A 19913-nucleotide genomic window follows, 5' to 3' on the forward strand; every position below is an offset into this window, starting at 1 on the left:
GGGAGAAAAGCGCAGGATGTTAGAAGAAAACAGCTGATGGCATTTTGTTTCCCATAACAGTCCTCGCTCTTGTGTGTTTGTGTGTCTGACCTCCAGCTGAACTCGCTGCTCCAGGTTCTTGTATGTTTTCTGGACCAGCTCTTTAGTCCCCAGCACTCCGTACCACATCATGTTCTTGGTGCGACTGCTGCAGGAGGGGACAGCAGGACACCCATCAACACTCAAGTATAATGTTACTAAACACAGGAACACAAAACTCTCATATAACGTAGGTTTGTGATGAACATTTGCAGGTTTGTTTCTGAGAAATCTTGTTTTGCATGCATGAAACAGTTTGTCTGGGCAGACTGCTCTACAAACCACAATACCCATGAGCCTCAGCTACCGCTGCCATGGAGAAGAAGCAAGTCAGAGACGCTTTGTTATAGGATTCGTAGACAAAACAAAACACCATATTTGTCGAATTAAGTCAAAAACTGACCTGAAACCCAAAAGTGAATGAATTTCAGATGCAGTTTGGTTCATCAGATTTCTTAACATTGTGATCTTTCCATCCGCTGTTAGCTTTTAAGATACTTTTGGTATTTCTACTTTATTATTGTGATAGTAGCTAGCGGGGCACCCTCAGATATTTTCTAATGCAGTTGTTGAGCTATTGTTCAACCGGGGGAGATTCATGCCCGTTTAAGCCAAAGAAGTGCTACAAGTGTGAGTCATGAGTCATGTGACATTCGTATATGTGTTACTGGTGAATAGTAAATGAAGATGACACACAATAAGATGACCCCCCCCCAACAAAAAAAATAAATAAAAATAGATAAATAAATAAATAAACACCAACTTCTGACTAACTGTAGGCTACAGCAAACATCATAGTGTTCAGTGTGTTAGCCATTTGGTAAAAGAATACCTAGCAGATTTAATGTGGCCAAGAAAAGCAAGATGAAAACATGAGCAATGTAATAGTGGGGGAGCCTTCATTTTTTTTACTTTTGGGCGCCCCCCCCCCCAGATTTATTGTTGTCACCCCCTGTGCCCCCTACCAGAAAATTCTCTGGATCCGCCCCTGCATCTACGGGTGAAATTAAGAGACTTTTATTCCTTAATTTCACCCATTTTATTTGTGATTGTCACTCTTCCTCCACTACTGTTCTTTCTGTGTCACAGCACTGTAACTTTTATTCTCCATGTTTAATCTGTCTCATTGTATTTTATCTTTTACTCTTTTAAATCCTATTTATGTCTTTTTATATTGTTTGTTAGGTTTCTCTTTGGTGTTTAAGTCTAAAGCACTTTGAAAAACCTTGTTACTGAAAGGCGCTCTTCGAATAAACATGTCTGGCTTTCTAATGTCATTTAATTCTCCTTCATCCGAGGAGGTTGCAGAGTGTCAGCTCCTTGAATGTGTTATCCAAAGCTGAATGAGTTTATTTATTAGACGTTTTATATTTTAGGGGTTTTGGATCAATGGTTACTGCCTGATCAAACTCCTCTTCAACATCATTAGTTACTAACAGTCACCTTGTCCATCACCCTCAAGCCTGCACCCTCAATACAATCAGGATTACCAGAGAAAGAGGTGTGACTTTCTATATATGCAGATGACTTGCTGCTGTATGTGTCTGAACTGTTTTTTTTTACAGCCAGTATTATAAAGAATGTGATGGAATAATATATTAAATAAGTTCAGATTGTCTCTAAAGGAGATTTAAGTCCAACAGAAAACAACAACTTCAGCACTGAGATAAACGTCTTCACCTTAAATGAAAGAGTCACATGATGAATTAAGTGTTAAAACTGATGAACACGCCACAGACAATCTTGTTAAACCCTTCACTTTGTGCAGAGGTTCAGAACTTTGTGATATCAATTAAACCTAAAACCTTCTATCTAACAAAGAAAAATATTTTCTGTGTGTGATAAATATCAAACCAGCGCTGATCTTGGCTGGAGAAATTAACAGGAAATAATAGCTTTTACAGTTGCAACACTACAAACTGTTGTTGGCAAAGAGAGTTGTTGAGTTACATAATTTAATAAAACGCTCTGTGAACAGATTATAATTAGTTTTTTTTTGTATGCGTGTCTTCATACCTGCATTTTTTAGGGTGCTCATCCCTCTTGTTGTTGAACTCGAGGGAAATCTTGGCGTCCAGGCCGATGCCGAAGTAGTTGTTCATCACACACTTCTCTGAACATTGTCTACGAAGACGGAAAAATATGCAGATTGCTTCTCGAAACGTGGGAATACATCAGCGCACATTACTCATCAACAGCTGGTGTGCGAAGGGCACAGATGTACGAAGACTTACACCGAGTCCTCGCTGAAGGTGACGGTGTTGAGGCTCTCCGGTTTCTCAAGGACGATGGGGGAGGTGGGACTTAAGCTTCCTTGACCTGGACGGAGGCATAAAACATGAAATTCATATAATTCTTGTATCAAGGGTTTTTTAGGCAAAATAACAGCAAGGTTGTGGAAATTGTAGGTTATTCTTAAAGGAATGAGTCGTCTTTAAACCTTTTCTGACAAAGTGCAGGAGCAAGACTTTTTAAAACGCTGATGTTGATTTTGCATTTCGGAGTGTGTCCGTTCACCTTGCATCCCTGCTGAGTTCAGACTAAAGGGGACACTTACGTGGCTCAGCATCCTTCAGCTCCTCGCTGTTTTCTCTTTTGATGGAGGACGAGGACGACATCCTCTGGACCTGCGTGTGTCGGTTCTGCTCGTCCACCACTGAAATGACGACATCGGCGGACTCAATGCAGCACGGGTCGGGGCACGAGCGTCTCCAAATGATACCAAAATAAAAGCATTGCATTCGCTTCCTACCTTTCTCAGCCTGTTCGATGATCTGCCTCAGGGCTTTCTTCAGGCTGTTGGCCCTCAGCATCAGCTGCTCCTTGGACCGGTAGGTTTTGCCTTCTGACCCCGACTCGCCGCCGCTTTCGCCGGGGCTCGAGCCGCCGCTCTCCTGGCTGGGCACCGAACCTGCTGGCACCACCTGGATGCGGCAGGAAAATTAAACCCTCTCTTACTGTTATAATACATCCTGGTATATTCCTGCTAAGTGACCTTTTTGTTTAATTCCTGATGTTACCCGACTCCCCTGTGAGGTTTATTTCATTTTAACAGCATTGGGAATCCCGCAGCATTTGCACATTATGACTAAAGCAGCAGTATTAAACCACAAAATGTCTTTTCATTCATAAATTTTTACTCTTGCTCCGTGGAGCCTCATAGTAGTGCGACATCTCCTCAAAAGGAGGCGGCACTTACGATTCATTTACAGGCAGAGCTGAAGAAGCACCCATATTTGATTCATGAAAATGATGCTCGATGCAAAGCTGCTCAGTGCCTCTCCCCTTTTATTGAGCGGGAGGCTGAAATCATACCGACACTTTGAGGGCTGCGTTATTTCTTCCAGAGCGCCGACATCAGCTAGTAAATAAAAGACTCCAAAGGGAGCGGAGAGACCAAAAGCTAGACGGCGTTTTGTTTTTTAGCTCCTGCGAGGAAACTTGAGGTGCGTGAAAAACCATTATTGCTTTTAGTGCTTCTCCTGTAAAGGATGAGGTTGAATCAGGGGGATTTATAAATTCTCTGCTGTTGCAAGTGAGGAGGCACACTTTATATCCTCTCTGAGCAAACAACACAGTAAGTATCTTAGAAATATAGTACTTCAGTCTCTTCGACTTACTCCGCTGAGCGGAAGATGCTGAAGTTTTACTGGAAACTGACATTTAGTGCATCCTTACATCGGGCCAATTTAAAGCCACACTGCTCTTTTATTTTGAGTGATGTTCACCTTCTGTGATGGTTTAATCTGCATTTAGCACAAAACTTTCAACAAGGAGCAAGTTAAGATAAGAAAAACTTTGACCCCTCAGGCGTATCCGGTGACCCCTCGGAGGGATCCTGACCCCCAGCTTGGGAACCACTGCCATGGACACTGGTCAATCCAACAATATATATCGACTTCCTGTCACTTTTCAAATCTCATTCTGCTGTAAATCCCTGAATCACTAAAGTGTTACGACAGTTTTTAAATCAATCAGCGATTGCTTTGACTATTTCATATTGATTATAAGTGGCAGTGTCATTACCTGGGCCTCCGCTTCCTCGCTTAAGGCCTTGACGAGGGAATCGAGCTTCTCGTTCAGCAGCGCGCACTGGGAGGAGAGACAGAGCGGTGGAGGATTTTTATTGTTTATGTGGCTCACTTCAACATCACATGAGAGGAGCGTAAATTGGGAGATACAGTGCACATCAAAGCGGGGCAGAGGTTCGTAAATTCTCATTTGCGCGGCCGCAGCAACACCCGAAACCAGCGTGAAATCAATACCTTTACAGCTCACAGAGGCCTTTTATTTGCAGAAGCAATAGGCGAATTTCCCTCCAGGCAACAATAAAAGCATCACATTATTTGGAAAAAAAAAAAAGGGGGCTCAGAGCGCTCTGACAGGAGGGTTTTGGTGAAGACTCAGTGAAAAGAGTTTTGGAAATGCTTCACAAAAAAACCATTCTTCCCCTCAGCGTGATTTTTTTCAAACTTGAGGGTTTTTACCTGCTGGTGACAGACAGCCGCTGTAATGACTTAGTGGGACAAATCCTCTTCTTCCTCAGCGCCTAACAGTATCACATATATATTCTGCAGCAGTTTCATCCATTACTACATGATGTTTGCAGCGAAACATTCAAACCCAATGACTCCATGTTTTTTATCCTGTATTTTAAATCTCCCCTGATTGCTTTTATACACATTTCCAGCTTATTCAATCCTGGAATTAGTCTTTTTTCCAGTGATATCAGTATTCATCAGTTTTACCAGACGTAGTGGCAGTAGCACCACATTTAGACGTTTCCGTCACATCACAAGTGATGGCTGTTGTCTCTACATTTACGGCCGCGCTGCGAACAGCCACAGCTAGCAGCTATGCAGCATGACTTTTTATGGCGCAACAAATCCAGGCTGCAACTGATGATTATTCTTATTATCGATACATCTATTTTTTCCTCGATTAATGGGTCATTTCGGTCTTTTACAGTGTTAGCAAATGGAAATAAAAGTCGCATCACAAGTTCCCGAATTTCATGTCAACTTCTTAAAATGTCTTGTTTTGACCGAAAGTGCCTCAAAGCCAAACACATTCTGTTTGTTATCATGAAAGACTCAGAAAACCAGAAAATATTCATATTTAAGAAGCAGGAGCCACTGATTAAAACATCACTTAAAATATTAATTGATTATCAAAATAGATGCTGATTAACTCCCTGTCGCTAGGCTAGCTCATGCTCGCTGTCTCCATGGCAACAGAGTGGATCCCAGGTGGGAAAACATCTGAATATATCGATTCCATTAGAAAAAGAAAATCGTTAGAAGAAAAACAACAGACGTGAAAATCAGCAGGATTGTTTGTACCATCGATTTTCAGGTTTTTTGTAATGAAACAGCAGCATTTTAGCCAAAAGACCGTCACACACAGTCATGGAAGTATTAAGTATTGTTCACTTGAGTAAAAACAGCAATACTACAGCATAAAAACACTCTGATACAAGTAAAAGTCATGCATTCAAACTCTTACTTTAAGTACCAAAAGTAAAATCATGCATTAATTTTGCAGAATGTCCCATTTCAGGATTACAGATTCTAATTCGTGATGCATTCAGGTGCACTTGACTTTAATGTTAATGTAACTACATTACTGCTGTGTGGCTCCATCACAATATGTCATTAAATCATCATCATCATCATTAAGTAAAGTAAGTACCTCAAAATCGGTTTGTTTAAAGTGTCTTTTAACTCGTCAACAGATAGAAAATATGGAGTACTGGAGGGAACAGTGAACCTTCAGCATAACTATTTCTATCTCACTGTCACACACACGCGCACACACACACACACACACAGCCCACTAGTTACTGTTATACAAGCTCTTACATAATGCATAGGATTGCACACAAACCATTTACCTTCTTTGCCATGGCATCTGCCTCCTCCTTGTTCTCTGTGGCTCTCTCATACGCCTTCCCCACCTCCGCCACAAAATCGTTCACCGTCCCACACAGAAACCTGACGGGGAGGTGGAGGACGGTGCACAATAACAGAAAAAGGGAGGGGGAGGGAGAGGGAGAGGAGGGGTGAAGGTGAAGGTTAACGCGATTAATGTCGAAAATGAAACGAATTAGCAGGTGAACACGTTTCAGATACGGTGACTCACTGTGCAGCCACTGTGTTTGGTGATTTCTCTCACACACACACACACACGCACGCTCACTCTCGTTTCATCGCCGCCCACCTGCCTGTCAGCTACGTCGCCTCCACACAGTCACTATTTACTCACAGCTGTTACATTGCTGCTGTATGACTCAGCAGGGAGGTTTCTCCAAACTCTCACAGTCCTCGTGCATTTAGCAAATATTGGATCCTGCAAATTAACATCGCTGCAGAAAAACACGTCTCTCGATCAGGAGTCTTGTCCTCCTCTTATCCCCAGATTAGACACCTGGAAATGACATACCGCAAACTGGGTATGTAATTTAAGGTAGTTATCATGTGCTTGCAAAGTGCTACTGAATATCGTGCAAATGTCAACCTATCACGCCTTATTTAAGTAATATTAAAGCAGCTTGTAACATGGCTGTAATGCTTTTGATGCTCAAATGACTAAACTGGAGAAGTCCTATTACGTCCAACTCAGGCATTAAACCATGTCGGGTCATTCCCTGCGTCTGCAGATTTAGAAAAGGTCATCCATGCTTCTATTTCCTGCAGACTCGACGATTGCTACGCACTTTTTTCTGGTATCAGCAGGCGAAACATGCAAAGAAACGCTTTGACAGAAGCAACCAATCTCTGCTGCCCTTCACTGGCTCCTGTCTCTCCCTATCTGTGATCTGCTGACTACCATGAGCCTAATCGCTGCTCCAGATCCTCTGGCAGGACCCGAAAAACGGTGCCAAACTCTTCTCTAAACACGACCAGGCCTTTGTTGTTTTAATGCTACATCACACGAAATAAGCAGTCAAGCCATGGCTGAGCATTTCCGCCTGCAGTGGACCAATGACAGGCTCACAAACATTCAGAAGCCAGGTTTCATAGGTCAGAAACCTGAGGAACCGATCCGTTCTACCTGCAGGGTGGATCTGTCAATGTCATTAAGGTTGCTAACAAATGCAAAGAAGCTAGCAGCGGTTATTTAGCCATTTTAATGCTACATGCAAATCTTCCACCAAAGCAACTATTTTGCAAGGGCGCCATCGCTGCATACTGAGTTTAGCGCCGCCCACGATGATTGTCATTGGCTTAAAGAAATACAAGCAAGCCAGAGCTCTCCCCCCCCGATACCAGCATGAAAACGCTGCAGTGACACGTCTCTCCGGGAGGCAGGAGGTGGCATTTTTTGTCATTTTGATGAACTCGTATCTTAATGGCTTTCTCTTAAGTGACTGATGGGATTTGTTGTAATTGTTTTATCTTATGTCATATTATATTTACTTCTATAATTAGTTTTTACTGCAAAGCACTCTGCAACTTTGTTTTGAAAGGTTTTTATCATCATGTTTGTTATTATCTATAAACCTGGCGCACCGTAGTTACCCACAGACGAACACTTAAAGATCTGTGTCTTCATTTCTGTTGGTGTTCGTGGATCTTATGAAAACTGTTTGTCTTTTTAATGATGATTCTCTAAATGAGTCTGAAGTCAGTACAACACAGAGCGAATGAGAATTTTGCTGCCAAGAAAACATCCACTGAACACGGTAAATCTGAACAACACTCAGTCACTGTCGTTTACCGCTGGCGTTACTTACGGAGGGAAGTTCTGCATCAAGCACAGACACGATGATCTGCTTTGTGTTTACACTGTCTGTTCGTCACGTTATCCTCTATCATCTTTCTGTGTGGTTGTTATTTGAGGATTTCTTCAGCACCAGATGAGTATATAACTTTCAACAGGCCGTGCGGCAGAGTCGACGTCACCCGGACTAATAAAAATAAAAAAGAAAAAGCAATAACCAGAACCTTTTTGTCCTAAGAATTCAGTTTCAAAGCAGAGTAGATATTAAACTGTTGAGCTCTGCTCTCAAGCTTAATTTCTCATCTTACTGTCAAATATGACCTGATTATGTCACAAATTAACGTTGCTAATGACTAAATGAAGCCATTAGAGCCTGACAGCAGTTGTACTGTACTTAATGGCCTTCATGAGGCCACAGACCTACATATGAGCCCGAGACCGCCGTCCACACCGCCGTTTCTTTTTCTTTCTTTCTCACATAGAGACAGTACGTAAGAAAGCGAGCCGGAGAAAAGAGTCGCACTGAACTTGCTGGGATTTTAAAGTTGAGCTGATTTCTACCAAGTGCTTCTCTTGACCCTCGAAACCTGTTAAAATTGCACGGCGTAATTTCAAAAATACACCCTTCACAAAAGGAAAATACTTGTTTTCTTTGCCCGACAACGCTGGCGTTTTGTTTCCGTGGAAAGGTACCGTGAGTGTGTCCTTAAGTCCTCGAGGCGTTTTTAAATGTGCTGCAGGTCTCCACCACAATCCACCGCAGTTTAAAACACACACAGGCGGAGAGTGCTCGGTAATGGCCGCTCCGCTCTTCCCAAAGGAAGACTACTAATGTACTAATGCACTGAGGATGACCCCTAAATACTGATTCATCGGTCTCTTTCACTTACAGCACTTACTGTCCCCTCGGTGTGTGTGTGTGAGCGTGTGAAAGTGTGTGTGTCCACAGGGAGGAGACCAAAGCAAACAAAATCAATACCCATTGACCAGCCTCTTTCTCTCATCATCTCTTCTCTCCTTTCTCTCGCCATCTTTATTCTCATCCTCCACCTGCCGCCTCCTCCCCTCTACCTGTTTTTGAGAGGCGTTCGTGGCACGTACTTGGCAGAGGAAATTACATCGCTGTGCCTGTCCGAGTCCAGGATCTTGGCGAGGTGGGAGGCCACGGAGTCTGCATACTGAGTGATGTGGACCTGAGAGAGAGAGAGAGAGAGAGAGAGAGAGAGAGGGAGAGAGAGACAGAGAGAGAGAGAGAGAGAAAGAGAGAGAGAGAGAGAGAGAAAGAGAGAGAGAAAGAGAGAGAGAGGGAGAGAGACAGAGACAGAGAGAGAGAGAGAGAGAGAGAGAAAGAGAGACAGAGAGAGAGAGAAAGAGACAGAGAGAGAGAGGTGACGCTTCAGACTTCGGTTCAGTAAAACCTTGTGCAGGAATTATTTGTTTTAAGTTGGTCGAGCAATTTTCTGCAAGATTTGGATGTTTTGTAGCAGTGTGACAGCCATCATCTTAAAATTCATGATCTTTAATGAGATTTACATACAGTAAATGGTTTGATAATGGGATTTAGAAAGAACCACAATCAAAACCATGTTTCGTGCACTCTCAGAATAAAGGTTAGGGGTAAGGATTCACCTCTGAGAGCTTCTTCAGCTAATGATGACAGTTCGTTTGCAACCTGACTTTCAAACTCAACAACAACTCAAAACTTTGGCAGATCTCTAAAGTCAGAAATCTGTATATGAATGCAGATCAATTAAAAAAAAGATCGAGGAAATAGTCGACGGCTTCTGAGATCACACTTTGGGGAAAGCGTTCTGCCTTTCTCGCTCTCCACACACACTGTTTACCTGCATAATCAAACCCCCTCAAACGTGATTGGTCAATACTGCTCGGACAACAAAAAGGAAACCAGAGCGCTTAGCTTAGCCTAGCATAGGGGCTGGAAATGGAGGGAAACAGCTAGCCTGACTCTACCTGAAGGTAATAAAACTGTCGGTTTCTATCCTGTTTATGTGTAAAAAAAACCAAAACAAAAAACATGTTATTTCTTTTGTCTATAAATTACGTCGTTCAATCAGCCACTTCTTAACTTTCCTATCATGAATTTAGAAAATCTCGCCTAAAAACATCACCTGCAGGATGGAGATGCTTCTCAATGGAGCATCTTCTATGTGCTTTTTTTTACTGAGAGCTTTGCAAACCACATGCACACAAACAGACGGTGACTATTGTGGTCTGTCCAGGCTTGACTGGGGTAGGTGTAGGGCGCTGTCGCCAAAAATAAAACAGCATTAAACTAAGTGACAAACGACTGACAGGAGCCTTAAAGTCTTGAAATAGGAAATATATGACGGCTTCTTCAGGAATTTTATCTACATTATTAGGTTATTATAAGAAAATGATGAATTTATGTTGAGAAACTGGCTCAGAGTCGTGTTGTAATTTAAAAATGCATCATGTCCTTTAACAAACACCTAGATTTGGGAGCCCAGAGGCAGTTTTCAGCTTAAATTCAGATCCGTCCTTCGTCGACAGCGACACCACTCCCCGCGGTTTAGGTCTGATTGCTTTGGCTTCCAGCTGCCAGGCTCAATTTGATTCTCAGTTGATGTTTTCCAAAATAATTTCTTGGAGCTTTTCAGATCTGGATTTGTGGGGCTAATTTATGGATACCATCTGTCAAAAAGCAGACAGCTTCCTGAACGCTCCGCAAAGCAATTTACCTGCAGAGGAGAATCGAGGCTGTCGTCCTCCTTCACGATCGGTGTGCGTTTGGCGGTGGTGGGCACCTCGTACGTCATCACGCTCCATCTACGAAGACACACAAGGATGTCAAGCACCAGAAAATAAACTTTATTATCAGCTAATCAGATCAGGACAGCAGGACGGGAGACGGAGAATCGAAACACGCAGCCTTCTTTGTCCTTTTTCTATCTGCGATTGTACCGCTGATAAAAACTGCAGATAAAAAGCAAATCCACCTGTGGTTCAAGCTGAGGAGAAAGAAATCAATAAAACACCTGCAGAACACGTGTAAGCTGTTTTACCTGTATAATTCATCTTCTTTTAATCAAATGAATAGTTTGACATTTTGGAAAAGATGCTTATTTGCTTTCTCAGATGAAAAGTTAGATTAGAAAATTTATGCTTGTGTCTGCATGGTAAATATGACGCTGCAGCCAACAGTTGGTTAGCTTAGCCTAGCATAGGGGCTGGAAATGGAGGGAAACAGCTAGCCTGACTCTACCTGAAGGTAATAAAATTCACCTGTCAGCACCTCCAAAGCTCACTAATAAACGTTATATTCTTATTCTTATCTTCTCATCTCAGTTTCAGCAAGAAAGCAAGAAAAGATGTCGAACTATTTCTTTTACCGTTGTGCTGTTTTAACTTGATCTGATGACCTGATGCATATTAAGACCCAGGTTTTTATACATCTTTAAAATAAATCCAAAAAGTTTGTTTACTTGTCGTGTATAAAGATTAAAAATGAACCAGAGATGATTGGAGAAATGTCTGCAGATGTCTGAATGAGGATGTTCAGCATTTAATTCAAGTAGCTTGGTTGATACTCTAATACTGAAGGACCTAGATCAGGATTGGGGCCAAAAAAGCTGATCGGGACAACAAAAGACTCAACAGTCACTGGTTGATTTTTAAGTTTCTTTTCTGCCTGAAACCATCAAACATCAGCAGCCAATTCTGCACTAATGCTGCTCCATGTTCAGCTCTGTGGCATTATAGGTTATTTTTAATGCTGTTCATGAATATCTCCCAGTGGTATGAACAGAAAAAAGGGCCCATAGTGCTTTTATCTAATTATCTTTACTGCTTGCTGCCCCTGAGAAATATATAACCCTAAGGAGGATCAGATTTAGACACAGTATTCATTAATTCGTTCATGTGGGATTTCTTCCGCCTTCTTATTTTAGGAAATCATCCTGGAAAGTGTTCCTCTCCCTCACAGGGCTGAAACAGACACTCTGTCATGTTTATACTGTAAAAGGAACCGCTAAAAGGAATTCAGGCCTCATCCCACCTGAACAGGACTTGATTTGCAAGTCCGAGGAAGGTGGCAGGAAACTAAAGTCCTCAAAAGGAACAAAGCAAACACGGATGTTACGACTTGGTTGGACATTGCAGTAACAATGCTGCTGCTGCCACCACCCTCTCTCTCCCTCTGGTCTTACCGGTCCAGCATCTTGGTGGTGGCTCTCTCCAGCTTCTCCAGGATCTGCAGCAGCTGAGCGTCGTCGTCACAGAGGCCTCCCCAGCCCAGGACGCGAGCCAGGTCGTTTCCTGTGCCCAGAGGCAGCACGCCGAGCTGGCACTGCAGAGAGAGAACAACCACAATCGCATACCAGTATATCATCTGCAAAGAAGTTGATCAAATCTCATTTTCAATAAAAACACCCGCCTCATCGGTCTAAATCACAAAGAGACTAGGCACTGCAAATCTTTTCTACAGACCCCCTTTATATCTGGTACTAAAACGTGATCTGCATCTAGACATGCTATCTGGATAAGCAAAAATGCACCTTAATGCAAGGTTTAAATGCATCATGATCGGAATATGATCGGACCTGCCTGACCACATCTGGAGGTAGTCGGACTCTCACTGTGTTTAGATCTCAGGTAGGGTGTAAACGTAATCCGTACAATGTGCTTGCATCCATATAACACCGATAGAGATGTTTGTTTTTATCCAACATAAAATCTAGGTTGTTCAAAATTAAAGAGTGGGCAAGTGAGAAGGCTGAAAGAGACAAGCCTCTAATAAGTGACTATATGTCTGTCCTGTGACATAAAAGCACCAAAAGAAGTGTTATTCAACAGAACTGATCATTAACGCAAAGCATCCAGATACAGATCCCATTTTTTATAACAGGTGTAAATGGGGTGAACATGTAGCGGTGAAATCTTTAGACCTAATTAAGCATATCCCAACATTAGACATGAGCACACTGGTTACACTTTAATCACAGTGCAGGACTTCACGCAGGAGTACACTATGATTTAGTGACACAATTATGAAAACTTAGCTATAAATTGGATTGAAATGTTCCATTTGCTTTAGTCTGGGTTCCATGTGGACATGACAACAGCAGACAAGCAGCAAAGTGATGCAGGCATCTCATTAGAAATAAGAAATAAGCTTTTAGGTTTAGTTTAGGTGAATTACAAAAGTGCAAAAACAGAGTGAAATTTGGAATCTATCACAACAAAATGTTCCATCTTGGAGCATAAAGACAAATCAAAGTCAGATGTGTCGATCTTGATGATGATTTGAGTATGAGGAGCAGTACACTGGCTGACCCTTGACATTAACTGCTTAATCTGTTTAATCCAACATGATCTGAAAGTATTCAAACTGATTTGACACAGCACTTATTCATCCAAATTAAATACTTCAATTAAAATTAAAAACCATGTTATCCCATATGGCATTCATTAATTCAAGTTAACTGCATAGCATTAATTAATTAGTTGAGGTAAGCAGTGTATCACTGGTAATTTTAGCCATTGCATCACTTTTTTTTCCGCTCGTATCCTTCACTGACATTATCTTTTGTTTCCGAATTCGCTTCCTTCTTTGCTTGACAATAATCAAAATGTAATATTTGAGGATAATAAACAGCAACAGGTTAAAAACTGAGACCAGAAGTGAAGAAAATGCTTCTGTTCCGATAATTAATTTCATCATTTACAGCATTTGCACAAGAGGCAGCTGGCTGCTTTCTCCTGCCCATCAGCGCTCTCCACATTCACCTTCAATATTATATCATCGTCCCCTTCTCCTCTTCCTCCTCCCCCACCCTCACCTGTTTATGGAGGTTGAGTTTATCCAGCTCTGAGAGCACCCAGCCCACGCTGCCGTCTCCTCCGCACACCAGGATGCGAAACGTCACAAACTTCTGGAAGAGGCGCAAGCTGAGGGAGGAGGAGGAGGAGGAGGAGAGAGTGGGATGGGACAGGAGGATGAGGAGAGGAAGAGGAGGAAGCAAAGCACAGAAGGTTAAGAGGTAGATGCCATGAAAAGGCTGCAATAACAGCAACAGCACTTGCATTAAGCCAGTCATGACGAGCTATACACTCCTACTGCTATCAAGTACATGTAGGACTTTCCTTATTCATTATTAATTCACTTGTTTTGATAATAAATCCACATTTAAAACTGAAGAAAACTCAAGTACCCGAGCTCTGGTCCTCCATTCATCAGGTCGAAGACTTGAGCCGGGTTGAGGAGCTGCTTGAACTTGCGGAGGAACTTCACCCCCTGGTTGTCTCCGCTTTTGGAGTTGACCAGGACCAGCAGAGGACTGGTGCACGACGCAGAGGTGGCCTTCCAGAAGCCTGAAAGGAAGGTTTGCTAATGAATAAACACCTTCTGGAAAATGAAAAGACTATCTAGCTATCAGCTATCAGATTCAGGTCCAAATGTTGGCAATAATCACACAGTTCATGTTGGGAAAGATGAATGTGATTAATCCTGGATGCAAGAGAACTGGAGTCAAAATTGTACATTTCTGTTGACTGATGCCTTTCTTCATCTAATTCAAACATCCCAAATACGTAAAAGTAAGACAGAATATGTTATAAATACTCCTCTTTTCTCCAAGATATCTACTAGAAAGGTTTGTCCAAGCATGCTTAAATTGAAAATGTTTTAACAAATTGTTGTTTTTTTTACATCAAAAATTAAAAGGGATTTCTTTGCAACAGCTGAAAAAGCCAAGGGTCAGTTACAGCATCACTCCCTCTGCAACCAAAGGATTTACACCAATGGAGATGAAAGGGGACATTCCTGAACTTTGAACCTACTGTACACGTAATACTGAACAAAAGAGTTGGTGTGTGTGTGTGTGTGCGTGTGCGTGCGAGGTGTCTCACCATCTGAGTCGATGCTGTTAAGTGCAGTGGGAGGGATGATTGACACTCGACATTGGCCCAAGGGACACACCTTCCCCATTTGTTCTTTGCAGCTGTTGTGAACCTGCAAGCGCACACACACGCATACACACACACACAAACACACAAACACACACACACACACACACACACACACACACACGCGCACACACACACGCGCACACACGCACACAAACACACATGCAGAGTCAGTGGTCTCCATAGTAATTCTATATTTCAGTAGAAGCAGAAAGGTCATTACATCCCTCTGAAATCCACCAAATGTCAATTCTATAACCTTTACAAATACCACTCTGATTCATTTGTGTGTGTTTCTGTGTGGGTGTGTGTGTGTGTGTGTGTGTGTGTGCGTGTGTGTGTGTACTGAGGATTAATTTGCCCTAAACACTTAAAAGTAATTCAGCCTTTGCTAAAAGGACCTGTAAAATGGAGTTACGTCGATGTAACTCTGTGTTTGAGTTTGTGCCTTTAAGGACTTTTCAGCTTGATTCCTTCATTCCGTCTTAAATTTACAGCCGTGTGCATCATGTTGCTACTTATATCACCCCATGAGACACTGGCCATTTTTACTTAGTTGCTTTTCAACACCACAACATACACATTTTGAAATAAATGCTGTCCCGTGTACTACCAAAGTGAAGGCTGTGGCTGATTTAGTCCACACACATTTCATGAACCCACAGCAGGGTGAAGCGCCATGCTTTGGTTTGCCTTTGGACTTGAAATGGGTGAGAGATTCATGACCGTTTTCGAGAGAAAAATGAGGCAGAAGTCACAACAACAGAAAACACCCACATGCTGCATGAAGCACTAAACCAAACTCCTTTTAAAATGCGCGAGTTTAAATCCTGATGTACGAGTTCTGTTGCGGCTTTAGAAAGCGTGATTGATGCAGCTTCTTTTAGTGATGGATTGTTTTCTGTGCTGCTCTGAACTGAATGGGAATGAATGAGAATGAGGCCTTCAGCAAAACTTCAATAAAACTGAATGTACTGAATCTTCAATGGTAGAAGTAAAGTCAACAGTAAAGCTGCACTATTGAATGTCTTTTGCCTCTCAGGGACATCTGAACAGCAAACACAACACTTTACATAATAAAGCTGTTATAGTTAACGTGTTTGACATTAACAGTTGCCTCTGTATACATCCAGCAGATACACAGCAACACTATCATTCATTCGGAGTTGTGTTTCAAGCTTCTGGCGGACGTAAGTCCACTTTTAACTCTCTTTGTAGCTCTATTTTGGTCTCCACCACCTCCGGAGGGAACTATCTGCCTCTTTTGCTGCCATCTCCTCCGCTACGTTTCAGCAGCTAACTTTGACTGTCTGCTGTAGGAACTGCATAGCGGGTTTTATCAGAGCTTTTTGGCTAAAAACAACGTGGCTGAGAGCGGTGAGGTTTCTACCCAGGCTCTACAGGCCAGGCGAAGCACCGTTAGCGTCCTTGCAGAGGAAGATTATTCTCTTTACATCGCTCGAGGCCGTCAGAGCATCGGGTCAGACTCTAACCCTGGAGCTGGCAGAAATTCATCAACCCCATTTCATTTCTCATTTCAACCTGCCCTCCTCTTCCTCTTCCCCTCGGGGATCAGTGCTGCCACCTTAAGTGCCGTCCCATTACTCTGATGACTCAAGTGAACTTTTCAGACCTTGGTTCTTTGACGGGCAAGGGAACAAGAACAATAAAAAAAAGTTTGGGAGTACTGAAAGTCACGATTTCCTGTCGTAATATCAACTCGTCAGACTGTTTGGTGAACAAACAAAAGAAAATCTAACTACGACATCTTCCTGATGCACCAGAACAAATAACAGAAACTCTGCAGTAAAGGAAAACATTTTGTGGCAAGTGTTGCCTTTTTGTTCCAAAGCCTGAATCACTTCCTGTGTTATCCTGGATGGTTGTTTTGATGGAGCTGCTTTGCATTTAGACAGCTGCTGGAAGCCAATATTTGGGAAATTTAGATCAGAATTTTGGCTCGCTGCAGGCGTGTTTTTTCCTCCCACCAGACGGATAATTAATTGGGACAGCTTCACCAGCTGGACTGGCACTGGCTCTATCACCATGGATATCAGCGCGTTCGCGTTATTAATGACGATGTTTGATTTCAAATTCATGTAAAAACTTTCTGTTTTCTAAACTGAAAATAACTTCCCAGCTAGCAGTGATGCCCTAAATAACCACAAACACTGATTTGAAAAGACAGTTTTTTGACAGGACAGGCGAGACAATCAATCCAACTCACGATGGCCTTGCACCAGAGGCAGCGCCAGTCCTGCAGCCGCCGCACGCTGCCACAGTTCTTGTCACACACCACACATTTGGCACTGACTGGGAGGTTGCCTTCCAGCCACTGGTGGGGCATGAACACCTGGGGAAAAAGCATGGAAAAATACTGAGACCAAGAGACAGCAGCTGTCCTGAGAACAGGCTCATTTGACTTGAAGTCACAACAACAACAAAGCAGGCAGGAATTTTTTGTATGCAAAGATCTACGGATGTTCAAAAAACAATATATCATAATCTGCCTGCTTTTACATCCTGGGTCCGTTATAATGACAGCGTCAATTTCTCATAAGCTTCCATTTAATTAGACTTATTTTTTCAGCCAGTTGAGTCGCCCCCTGTGTTCATTAGAACGAATGCAGGCTGAAGGCACTTCCACATCGGCTTCATCGGCTCCGTCCACTATTCATGCACGACATGGCTCAAACAGACAAAGCACAGCACTCACCCCTTCCTCATCCTCAATGATGTCATTTCCTATGGAGGCCAGCGTGGTCCATTTGCAGTTGTTGGTGGAGCGAACAGCGCAGCGCTTATGAGCCTTGAACTTACAAACTGCAGAGGACAGACCAATAAACGTCACGTTAGACAAACTTAAACGAAGAGCCGTCACCATGAGGCACCATGAGGGAGGTTATCACACCTCTGTCACGGTGTCATTTAGCGTAACATTACGTGGAACAACCTTCGTAACTTAAACTGCATCATCTCTCGCCAGTGGATCTGCTCATATGCAACGAGATTTTATGTAATCTGTCAAACTGGTTGGACTAATTAACTTTATAAAAATAAAAAAAAGTGTTGGACCAATAATTCATGGAAAATGTAATATATTCATGTTCAATGCTTTTTTCTAATTACATATATTTTTGTTCATTCTACTTCTTTCATTATGATCTACAGGGATTAGAGTTTTGTAGCAGAACAAACGAATTGTATTTTGCATTTTAAATGAAATATTTTGCCAAGAAATTGAAATTCAGTGCAAAACTGACAAATGACCTAAAACTCCCACGCAGCATGTGTGTGCTCAGATTCTTTTTACTGCTACTGATAAGACTGTTCTCCACAGCATCAGTGTGTCAGACCTGTGATGAAACCTGCCTCGCCTGCAATAAGCAGCTGTAAACCGACTTCACCCGCCACGATAAGACAAGAAGTAAAGGTCAGATTTAAAGATCCCCGCTCATAACATCTGGTGGGTTAATCTTTAAAGGAGAGCGTCTTTAAATGTGTGTGTGTACCTTCACAGGACAGGCCGTGGGAGGTGACGCCCGGCAGAGCCTCTCTGCACACGTTGCAGAAGGTCGGTCTGGCGTGCGAGCAGGCGTACCAGTTGTGCATCCCGGAGAAATGCTCCATGTTGAACTGGCTGGCCTGAGGAGGGAGAAATGTGGAAGGAAGGGGGGGCAAACGGGATCAGAGCTCCGCGTTAAAACCGGCTGCGCTTCGGAGGTGGAAACACAGAAGAACAAAACAAAAATCGTCCGAGCGCTGCGTCAGAAACAAAAAGCCTGTGGGAGGAGAGATGCTGCAGGATGGGACGATGACTTTTTAAATTTCATGCTGCACTAAACTGCCAGAGGAAGCACAGATACAAGGATAAGATATTTGCATCAGCAGTACGAATTCAACTTTGTGGCCCCAGGATCGAGACTAGAGACTAGAGACAATGACGCGCTATAGCTGACTAGCCTGGGCAAAAGAGGTCCATAGAAGCATTAGCTGGTGCCTTAAAAGATGATGCTGCGAAACCAAACTTCCTGCACAAACTCATCTATCTTCCCTTCCAGAAAGTGGAGGATTAACTTGGAGACGATGTTACCCACAGTTTGATCTGCACCCTCCCAAACAAGACACAACAAGAATCATCACATGAACTAGAAACAAAGAATATGACAATGACATAAATTAAAACCCTGAAAGCACCACATGCAAGACAGCCGAGAAACCTGAGAGAATTTCAGCACAGCGACGGCAGCGGCTCGCAGCCTTCAGCTCGCTTTATAGCCTATTAAAGCAGAGAGTCTGATTTTTTATGAGATGCATCAATCTGCTGGCAAAGAGCTCAAATGAAAAGCAGATAAGAGAGAATGACGGATAGAGGGGTGGAGGAGAGAGAGAGAGAGGAAGGAGAGTATTTACCACCGAGAAAGTGGAGAAGTGGATACTTTGAGAAAAGAACAGATGGAGGACAAATTAAGGAGTGAGGTGTGAAGCTTGCTCTCATCAAAACAGATTACACACTCATGAGTGGCTTTTATAAAAGGATCATCAATTTGGCACATATCTGATTTACTCAGCCTGTGGAATAAATAACAATGTTAGAGTGTACGTGAAAGAGACTGAGGGAGAGATGAAAAACGAACCTCATAGGTTTCCCACTTTTGGACAGATTTGAGAGCGCCGATCCAGTCCTCCATTTCCTTCCTGCTCTCGGCACATAGCATTAGCTTGCGAAACGGAGTGATCACCTGAGGAAGAAGCGAGTAGAAAGATGGAGTGAAAGGCTGAGCTTATTTGATGCAGCAACATGTTTCAAACACGTTGGGACAGGAGCAGCAAAAGACTGGGAAAGATGTGGAACGCTCCAAAAACACCTGTTTGGATCATTCCACAGGTAAACAGCTGATTGGTAACAGGTGATAGCATCATGATCGGGTATGAAAGGAGCATCCTGGAAAGGCTCAGTCGTTCTCAAGCGAGGCTGGAGCTGGTCATTAGTTCTGCAGGTATTTGGCTAAAAACGTTTTTTTTTGTTTCAAATTTGATGGCAATCCATCCTTCAGTTGAGACATTTCATTCAAAACCTCAAACCACAACCCAACAGAGGCGCTAGAGAAAAAAAATCAAAGGGTCGCCACAGTCATTAGGGTTCATCCTGTGGCCGCCATCAATGC

The 19913-nt window shown here is 42.8% G+C and overlaps 1 protein-coding gene across 3 annotated transcripts in view; it reads right to left on the reverse strand.

The window, feature by feature from the left end:
* Nucleotides 1–19913, reverse strand: part of si:dkey-172j4.3 (diacylglycerol kinase eta) — a 71199-nt gene that overhangs the window by 6901 nt on the left and 44385 nt on the right. For all 3 annotated transcript variants that reach the window (XM_041964753.1, XM_041964752.1, XM_041964754.1), the window contains 17 exons: nt 19383–19487; nt 18258–18390; nt 17462–17568; nt 16973–17098; nt 14689–14791; nt 13992–14151; nt 13620–13728; nt 11988–12127; nt 10521–10608; nt 8902–8993; nt 5972–6071; nt 4105–4170; nt 2831–3002; nt 2636–2734; nt 2313–2397; nt 2095–2202; nt 91–187 (listed from right to left, as the gene is read on the reverse strand). In XM_041964753.1, the coding sequence (XP_041820687.1) occupies nt 91–187; nt 2095–2202; nt 2313–2397; nt 2636–2734; nt 2831–3002; nt 4105–4170; nt 5972–6071; nt 8902–8993; nt 10521–10608; nt 11988–12127; nt 13620–13728; nt 13992–14151; nt 14689–14791; nt 16973–17098; nt 17462–17568; nt 18258–18390; nt 19383–19487 (1890 nt within the window). The remainder of the gene's footprint in view (nt 1–90; nt 188–2094; nt 2203–2312; nt 2398–2635; nt 2735–2830; nt 3003–4104; nt 4171–5971; nt 6072–8901; nt 8994–10520; nt 10609–11987; nt 12128–13619; nt 13729–13991; nt 14152–14688; nt 14792–16972; nt 17099–17461; nt 17569–18257; nt 18391–19382; nt 19488–19913) is intronic.

Source organism: Chelmon rostratus, chromosome 23, assembly GCF_017976325.1.
Source record: "Chelmon rostratus isolate fCheRos1 chromosome 23, fCheRos1.pri, whole genome shotgun sequence".
Lineage (NCBI taxonomy): Eukaryota > Metazoa > Chordata > Actinopteri > Chaetodontiformes > Chaetodontidae > Chelmon > Chelmon rostratus.